Consider the following 9,980-nt stretch of genomic DNA (forward strand, 5'->3'; position numbering starts at 1 on the left):
GGCTAGCCAGGAGCAAGGGCTCGCCACGCTAGCTGCCCAGGTCCAGCAGCTCGCCATCGCTCTTGGTCAGTTCATCCCACCGCCTGCTTCCCCGGACACACCTGCACTGGCCCAGCCTGGGTACTCCCTGGAGCCCCGGGTGGGGGTTCCAGAACGCTACGCCGGAGACGCAGACGGCTGTAGTCCGTTCATTACGAACTGTTCCATCCTCTTTGCTCTGCAGCCCCACACCTTCGCCTCCGAGGAAACCAGGGTGGCGTCCACCGTAAATCTCCTGACGGGCCGCGCTCGGCTATGGGGAACGGCCGAGTGGGAACGACGCACACCAGCCTGCTCCTCCTCCCACGCCTTCGCCGCCGAGCTTCTCAAGGTGTTCGGGGTGACATCACGAGGTCCCGATGCTGCTGGTGGTCTCCTGGGTCTCAGTCAAGGGTCCCGCTCCATGGTCAATTACGCGATCGACTTCCGCACCCAGGCTCGACTGAGCGAGTGGAACCTGGCAGCCCAGATTGACGCGTTCCTGATGGGATTAGCAGAGTACGTGAAGGATGAGCTAGTTTCCCACGACCTGCCCACCTCTCTCGATGGCATCAGCTTGCTTCCCGTATCGACCGACGCATCCAGGCCCGCCAGCGAAAGAGGCGTCAGAGGCAAGTGGAGCGCCGCCCAGCAACCCGTCTTCCAGGTTCCTCCGGGCCGCCAGCTCTTCCGGCCCGTCAATCCATCAGTGAGGCCCCTCCCATGCGGGTTGGCCGGTCCAGCCTCACCCCAGAGCAGAAGGAGAGACGCCGGGTGGGAAACACATTCCCTCGCCATACTTATTGACTCTGGTTCCGATGTTAACATCATCGACGATAACGTAGCACGGCAGCTGGGTGTTGGTCGAGTTCTCCTGTCTTCTCCGATACCTGCCACTGCCCTGGATGGCTGCCTCCTGGGGACAGTCACCCATCAGACAGTGCCCATCCGCATGCTCCTGTCCGGCAACCACCACGAGACGATACAGTTCTGCATCCTGCACTCACCTCGTCACCCTCTCCTCCTGGGGTTCCCCTGGCTCCGGCGTCACAATCCACACCTCGACTGGACCACAGGGGCTATTCTGGGATGGAGTCCTGCGTGCCATCAGGTCTGCCTGAAGCAAGCCGCCGCACCTCGGCCACCCAACAGCTCCAGCTCCGCACCCGACTTGTTGGGGGTCCCCGCTGAGTACCTCGACTTCAGGGAGGTCTTCAGCAAGGCCAAGGCGACATCCCTTCCCCCGCACAGGCCGTACGATATTGCCATCGACCTCCAGGCCGGCTCCACCCCCCCCAGAGGCCGCCTGTACTCCCTGTCCGCCCCGGAGAGAGAGGCCATGGACACCTATATTAACGATGCCCTGGCAGCGGGCATCATCCGTCCCTCCTCATCCCCGGCGGGGGCGGGCTTCTTCTTCGTGGAGAAGAAGGAGAAGTCACTTCGCCCCTGTATTGACTATCGCGGTCTCAACGACATTACGGTCAAGAACCGCTATCCCCTGCCCCTCATCTCATCAGCCTTCGAACTCCTGGAGGGGGCCACGGTGTTCACCAAGCTCGACCTACGCAACGCCTACCATCTGGTCCGGGTTCGAGAGGGGGACGAATGGAAGACGGCGTTCAACACTCCCTCCGGTCACTACGAATATCTGGTGATGCCCTTTGGTCTCACCAACGCCCCCGCCGTCTTCCAGGCCCTGGTCAATGACGTGCTCAGGGACATGCTCAAAAAATTCGTCTTTGTCTACCTCGACGACATCCTGATCTTCTCCCGATCCCAAGCTGAGCACGTCCACCACGTCCAGACGGTCCTGCAGCGCCTCCTGGAGAACTCACTCTTTGTGAAGGCGGGGAAGTGTGAGTTTCACGTCCCGTCCGTCTCCTTCCTGGGGTACGTCGTAGGGAGGGTGACCATCCAGATGGACTCCACTAAGGTCTCCGCTGTCACCACCTGGCCTGCCCCGGACACCCGCAAACAACTCCAGCGCTTCCTCAGTTTTGCGAACTTCTCACGGAGGTTCATCCGAGGCTACAGGACGGTGGCTGCCCCCCTCACAGCCCTAACTTCCTCCAAGGTGCCGTTTCGGTGGTCCACCGCCGCCAACGACGCCCTCCTGGCCCTGAAGGCACGGTTCACTTCAGCCCCCATTCTGGTATTGCCTGACGCCGAACGGCAGTTCGTGGTTGAAGTGGACGCCTCCGACGTGGGAGTCGGAGCTGTTCCGCCCGACCGTCTGCTCGTCCTGCCTGACCTCCGGTCCGAGGTTCAGTGGACAAAGGAGGTCGTCCAGCGTCACTTCTGGTGGCCCTCCCTGGGTGAGGACGTCCGAGGGTTCGTCAATGCCTGCCCCACCTGTAACCAGCACAAACCCTCTCTTCTTGCTCCTGCTCGTCTCCTACACCCACTGCCGGCTCCTCATCGCCCCTGGTCTCACATCTCCGTGGACTTCGTTACCGGTCTGCCACCGGTCTAGCGGCAACACTACCATCCTGACCGTGGTGGACCGGTTTAGCAAGATGGCTCACTTCGTGCCTCTACCGAAGCTCCCGTCGGCCTAGGGCACCGCCAGGCTATTATTGTACCACGTCGTCTGCCTCCATGGCATCCCGGTAGATGTTGTATCCGACCGGGGTCCCCAGTTCACCTCTGTCTTTTGGAGGGAGTTCTGTGCGCTCCTGGGGGCCACCGTCAGCCTCTCTTCAAGGTACCACCCCCAGTCTAACGGCCAAAAAGAGCGGAAGAACCAGGAGATGGAGACGGCCCTTCGCTGCATGTCATCACAACACCCGTCGTCCTGGTCTGAGCAGCTTTTGTGGGTGGAATATGCCCACAACACCCTGACCAGTTCGGCCACAGGCCTCTCCCCCTTCCACTGCGCCTACGGCTTCCAACCGCCTCTGTTCCCGGCCCTTGAGAAGGAGGCTTCCTGCCCGTCCGTCCTGGCCTTCATTCGCCGCTGCCGCAGGACCTGGACCCCGGCCCGGGCCACCCTCCTCCGAGCCACTGGCCGCAACGCCTCTCACGTGTCCAAGGTCAAGCCAGTCCGGGAGAGTGCTCTGGTCCCCTTGGCGCCTCCCCTGCCTCCTCCGCGCTTCATTGACGGAGGTCCTGCCTTCTCTGTCTGCCGTCTCCTACGTTCCCGCCGGCGTGGGAGAGGCCTGCAGTACCTGGTAGATTGGGAGGGTTATGGCCCGGAGGAGAGGTCCTGGGTCCCTGCGAGGCACATTCTGGACCACACCCTCATCAGGAGGTTCCATCAGCGCCATCCTGACCAGCCCTCCAGACCGGATCAACCCTCCCGACCGCAGACCCCACCACCTCTCTTGTTTGCGTCCTCCAGCGATGTTTCAGAGGCGGAGGATGTCGACCCTGGGGGTCCCTCCTCCAATGAGGACGTGGCCCATTTAGCGGAGGACGAGGAGATGGACAGGGTCTCCAACTACTCCGATGAGGATCACGTGGCCCATTTAGCGGAGGACGTGGAGATGGACAGGGTCTCCAACGAGTACTAGGGTTAGGGTTAGGGTTAGTAGGGCTAGTACTAGGGTTAGTACTAGTAACCCTAACCCTAACCCCCTACACCCCAACCCACACCCACAAAGACGAGCAGTCCCCCCAGGGGCCCCAGAAGCACCCGGCGGTGCTCTCCGCAGCCCCGCCAGGTCGCAGCAGCCCCGCCTCTCTGGGTTGCCAGGGCTGACGGTGGCGGCCATTGGCCAGCAACCGGTCAGATATCCTGCAGTGGTGAACTGTCTGTTGAGGTTTTGTTTTTCTATTTTGATTGCTTATTTGTTTGAGTTTAATTCTTCGAAGGGTGATGTCACTGTTCTGACGGTACCTAGTGTTGGTCTGCGAGGGATCTGGTAGTCTGTACAGCCTCAGGACCAGATGATTGAGGGGACTCTTGTCTATGTTGATCTCTTGGGTTTTCAGGGCTTGATAATAATAGGAGAGCGCGCCGCTTCTTTTGAGCTGTTTCCAGAATGTAATGCCTCCTTTTTTCAATAATGAATTATTATGGGATGTTGCATGCATTGTTTGGGGGTTTCCTCTCGACATTGCTGTTTGTCCCACTTCCAAAAGTGCATTTTGTTCAATAACTGATTGGAAAGTATTGATCCAGGTCCTCATTAGGATGTCAGTATGTTCTGACTTGTTGAGGTAGAAGGCCCTTCTGGCTTTGTCATTCAGTTCATTTATGGCCAAATTAAAACTTATTCAGGTCTAAGTAGTCGTTGCATTGTTGGATTTGATTTGTTCCCAGGCCGAATTTGGACTTGGTTCAGTGACATCTACGCCTTCTTTGGATTTTAATTCTTTGGAAGGACCAATTGTTTTGCTAATTCGTTGATAAAAATGTTGAAGAGGGTTGGGGTGATCAAGTGGCCCTGGGTCACTCCACACTCTTGGGTAAAATTTTCGGTGTATTTATTTCCAATTTGAATTGAACGTTTAGTGTTTGAGTATTTTGTATGTTTTCCGTCCACCACCGCTTTCTGATCATTTATCAAATAGACCTTTGTGCCAAATGGAGTTGAATGCTGTTTTGAAGTGTACGAAGCAGGCAAATATGTAGCTTTTATTTTGGTTTACGTGCTTGTCAATCACGGTGTGGAGGGTGAAGATACGGTTTTATGTCCTGGCGTTTGGTAAGAATCAAGTTTGTTTCAGACATTGTGCTCAGTAAGCAAGTCAATAAGTCTGGTATTTATGATGCAGGAGAAAACCTTCCCCACATTCCTGCTCACACAGATGCCTTGGTAGTTATTTGAGCGGCGTTTGTCTCCATCTTGAATATAACCCTGACCCTATCTCTCTCTCCAGACATCATCCGTCAACCCTCTGAAGATGAGATCATCAAGTTGGCTCCTCCACCTAAGAAAGTGTGAAACCACCTTTGCACTTAGACCTCTCCACCCCTGGAACCATCAAACCAACCGACCAACCAACCAATCAACCGACCAACCGACCGACCAACCGACCAACCGACCGACCAACCGACCGACCAACCGACCATCCAACCAACCGACCATCCAGCTGACCATCCAACAAACTGACCTTCCAACCAACTGACCTTCCAACCAACTGACCATCCAGCTGACCATCCATCAAACTGACCTTCCAACCAACTGACCATCCAACCAACTGACCAGCCAACCAACCAACCGACCACCCAGCTGACCAACCAACTGACCATCCAACAGACCAACCAACCATCAAACCAACCAACCAACTGACCATCCAACCAACTGACCAACCAACCATCAAACTGACCTTCTAATCAACCGACCATCCAACAAATTGTTTCCCATCTCTTAGCCCTGCCCCCTCCCATCTCTCACCCAGCCCGAGCAGAGCAGAACAGCCACTCAGAACACAGCGGTGCCCTGTCGATGACCACACCCCCCTCCCCTGGACTGGAGGGAGAGACATTGTAGTGAGAGAGACTAAGGGATGGACAGATGAAGGAGGAAGAACAAGCCACGCCCCTCCTCTTTCTCCACGTTCAGAGCGTCTGTCAGTGTGTCGGCCATCTTGGATCTTCTGGTGTACTTCAGTGTGTGTGTGTGTGTGGTCCCTCTAGTGAACTAGTCTGTGAAACGACCCCTTTTAAACCTAAAGACTAAACTAAACAGGGTTCCTGCAACAGAAATAACCTCAAAGGAAACAAAAAGTTATTCAGCTTCATGCATATATCATTCTATGATATATATATCTATATATATATATAGATATAGATACCTATATATATATATATATATAGATATAGATAGATAGATCGATAGATAGATAGATAAAGATATATATAGATATAGCAGCTATCCAGGATCATCTAGCTAGTAACCTTTGCTATCTATATATAGCAGATATGTATATCTAGATATATCTAGATCTACATATATAGTATCAGTTAATGCTCGATTAGAAAATACTACAAACACAAATACTCTGAACATCACAGGGTTCGGAACAGAAGAAAGAATGGAAGGAGTCGACACAAATGTTGTCTGAACATAGAAACTAAACTGAAGCTAAATTGAAATTTAACTGAAATTGAAACTAAATTTAAAAATGTTCTTTTTAGACTAACTCTCCATCGTTTCAGTTCTTTCTTCATGTTCTGTCGTTTGGAAAATCATGAATCCTGAAGATTGGAACAGAACAAAATTACACATTTTAAATAATATTATTTGAAGCAATTATTGTGAAGGAAAAGCCAATATCTGCCTTGAGCCTTTTGTCGTGTAGTAAACAAAGTATTTTGGGGAGAAGTTCTCGTCTGTTTGGTAACTCACGGCCTGCGTCAGATTATTAATCCAGAAAATACAGAAGAAATATCTTAAAGGGGATCTATTATGCCACTTTTCACCCAGTTAATATAGGTCTCTGAGGTTCCCAAAACATTTATTTTCATTTTTTTGCTGAAAATGAATGTAAAATACCACTCAGATGATGCATTGTAACCATTCTAACATGCCTCCCATCCTGTTCCTGATGCTCTGTTAAGTGAGTGGAGCCACCCTCCTGAGGCCCCTAGTTCTGTGAGCCAATAAGGTTCTGTTGTATTTAGTCAGTAAACTTTTACTGATTTGACTTCATCAATCCACCAAAACCTGCTTCTGAACAAATTTGAGGCACGAAACAATCACTCCCGTTTCTGAATCTTCACTCATATTAGATATACAGACTCAATTAAATGGTGGTTCTCACTTTGCACGATCCGTGCAGCAGATCAACGTTACCGACAATACACAATTACTTTTTAAATCCTTACATTTCCATCATCTGCAGTTTCTTCATGGACAGTTGGTATTAATTATTCTTTTACAAGAAAGCTGCTGGTCTATGCATCCAACAGAGCACTTCCCATGCCTAGCCCTTAGCCCAGCCCTTAGCCTAGCTCTTAGCCTAGCTCTTAGCCTAGCTGTTAGCCGAGCTGTTAACTTAGCTGTTAGCTTAGCTCCTAGCCACCAGACCGGCAAGGCGTTCAAGCTGTGGGTGGAGTAACTCAGATGGGGGCGGTTCAAATTCCACGAGAACCAAAGTGACTTTGGGTTTGCAGACAAATCTTCACAGATTTTTTCACCACAGGTTTCATGAAACGGACAGATCACAACAAAATGACAGGGTTGTCTTATTTCACAGTTCCCATCAGAGACCTAAATGGATATGCACAAGCACTGAAAAAGTGAGTTTTTATAATAGGTCCCCTTTAAGCTTAAACTTTCCTCCTTGCAGGAGTTTAATATCAAATATAGAGACAATATTCCTTTGTATCAGCAAATAGAAAACTATATTTTGAGTAGCTATATTTGAAGTTATATTTAAAAAACTATGAAAAGAAATGGCTGTCACACAAAATATCGGACCAATCTTGGAAGGGGGTGTGACTGAGGCTGTGAAAAAAAACAACTTTTTTAAAAGGAACATATCAGATGGGTTTGGTTTATGAGACAGAAATATACTTTAATATGTTGCACACGGTTTCGATTGTAATGTGGCTCCCGAGCCGGAGAGCAAGGGGGCGGGGCCTAAAAAGCAGCTGACTCCGCCCCTTCCTAGTTTCACGCTTGTTAGACTGTTGAACACAAATGCCAATTACTGATGTTTCCAACACTGTGTCTCACCAATGCCCCCCGGTGACGCCTTATCAAAACTATGTTTATTCCAAACCGAGAATTTGTCGGAACTGTGACAGGGGGTGCCACCGTGCCGCTTCCTCTAAACAAACGACAAATGACTTGTTTCCAAAAAGAGTCATTTGTTTTGTTCTCTTCTCGCTAAGGACTTTAAAGCATCGAGGGTCGATTTCAGAGTAAAAGCCACATGTTTGTTTGTTTGTTGTAATTTGGAAGTTAATGGATATTTTCAAAATGCAACATGTGACCCCCCACTCCCAGTGCTAACAACCAAGACTTTTATTTTGAAACAGTTGTTATGATCCGGTATTTCGTGCTGTTGGGCTGATTTGTATCCTATGCATCTTTATGTTTCTATGGAAACTGTGTGTTTTTGCGTTTCCTCCCGGCATGAAGCCCATGCCCGGGTTCTAGAAAGTTCTGCCACTCCACGGGTCCTGGACCTCCTGGATCCGGGTTCACACCAGAGAACCGGTTTGGTCCGTCCTAGACTTTACTCTCTCCCGAGAACTAATAATGACAGTCTTAACTTGTTCTGCCCTTATTTCCAGGTCAAAGCTCCCTGAACTTTTAGTGGTCTTTCCAGGTCTAGGTCCTGGTCCATGAACAAAATTTGGGAACCGTTTTTTATAACCTATTGTGTCTTCATAGCAACAATTTAATAGTCGTTAAATCAAACCATGAAATATGATTTGTATTGACTAAAGTAGTGGATCCCTCGCCAGTTGCCTCAGTCACGGTCATCACGTCAATGTAAAAATAATCCACCCACGTCAAAATAATGACGGAATATACGGCCAATATTTTTTGGCTGTAAAACTTTGTGTGAGGGAAGGAAACAACCTCTCTGGTGTGAACAAGCTGTCCAGCGAGCGTAACCCGAGCATCGCTTCTGCATATCAACACCAGATTCCATTGATGTTGTTTTTCATTTCAAGTGTTTTTTTGAACAGAAACTTGATGATGTTGGTGACCATGTGACTTTCTCCTTTGTCTGACCCAAACTCTTCGTAGCTCGGCCTTTGTCAGCCGGCGCGTTGGTGGAGCTTAGCGTCGGTAGTTTGACCGTACGGCTGCTCGTTCACTAAAAGGTTTAAATTCAGCCACCCACTCCAGGGAAACACATCGTTTCAACTTCACTCTGAAGTTTCTTCATGGTGAAAGGTTGGAGTTTATCGCAGAGCAGATCGAGTCGTTTCTTTCTTTGTTCTGACAAAACCTCCACATTTTTAAACCTTTGCCGTTCCTCTCTTAAGCCACGATGACTCCAATGTGTACTCCAACGTACACGTGTACTGGGGATACTCGCTGCCCTTTGACCCCGCTCAGACCAGTGACCACTTGGTGTCCCATACTAAAATATGCAAAATAACCGCGCTGCTGTTGTCGGTGGCGTTTTTAGTGTTGCAAGTTGGAAGGTAATTTTACCTCTTTTATGTTAGGCTAAGGGATATGACATTGTTTACCGCTGTTTTGTCGGGGGTTATTGTGCAATCCGAATCGTTGACTTTGGCCAAATAGAACCTGGAGATCTGAAGGAACCAAGGTGTCTTTGGACCTGGTTTTGGCCGATTGGACTCCCTGACAAGTTTCACCCAAATTTTTTTTGCATCACAGTCCGGTTGTTATGGTGATGACCGGTCTAAACAGGGTCTTAAAGGGTCTGAACGCCGCTCAGCATTTACATAGGCTACAAACAACTGCAAAGTATTTTTAGTTTTCCCTTTTTGTTGCACACTCAGTGGTTTCCTGCAGCTGTTGGCACATAATATATCATAAAATATGATAGTTCATAATATATCAACATATCAGTTTAAACGATGTCAGATTGGGATTCCTGTGTACCGGGTACACACCAACTTAGTAAATGCTGCAACAAGCAGATCCAGTGCTAAGTGAGGAAGTGTCAGTCAGTATTTTCCTAAGGTTGTACATACAGTGTTTTGTGACTATATATATATATATATGTATATATATATATATATATATATATATAGATATATAGATGTGTGTGTCTTTGTGTGTATATATATATATATATATATATATACGTGTGTGTGTGTGTGTATGTGTATATGTATACAGTATTGTGGCGGACAAAGGGGCGTGGCCAAGAACCGCGCTGTCGTCCGCAGCTGGTGCTTGACCACGCCTCTTTGTCCGCCACAAGTATATGTGTGTGTGTGTGTGTGTGTGTGTGTGTGTGTATATGTATGTATGTATATATACACGCGTGTATATACATACGGTATATATATATGTGTGTATATATATACAGTATATATATGTGTATATATATATGTATGTATGTGTGTGTGT

General features: G+C 49.3%; 1 protein-coding gene across 1 annotated transcript in view; it reads left to right on the forward strand.

Annotated features, from left to right (window-relative positions):
* Positions 1-9,684, forward strand: part of pea15 (proliferation and apoptosis adaptor protein 15) — a 42,376-nt gene extending 32,692 nt beyond the window's left edge. The window contains exon 4 of the mRNA XM_080022986.1: positions 4,846-9,684. Coding sequence (XP_079879112.1) covers positions 4,846-4,910 — 65 coding nt within the window. The 3' untranslated portion in view covers positions 4,911-9,684. The remainder of the gene's footprint in view (positions 1-4,845) is intronic.
* Positions 9,685-9,980: the final 296 nt, after the last annotated feature.

Source organism: Zeus faber (genome assembly GCF_960531495.2).
Source record: "Zeus faber genome assembly, chromosome: 22".
NCBI classification, from domain to species: Eukaryota; Metazoa; Chordata; class Actinopteri; order Zeiformes; family Zeidae; genus Zeus; species Zeus faber.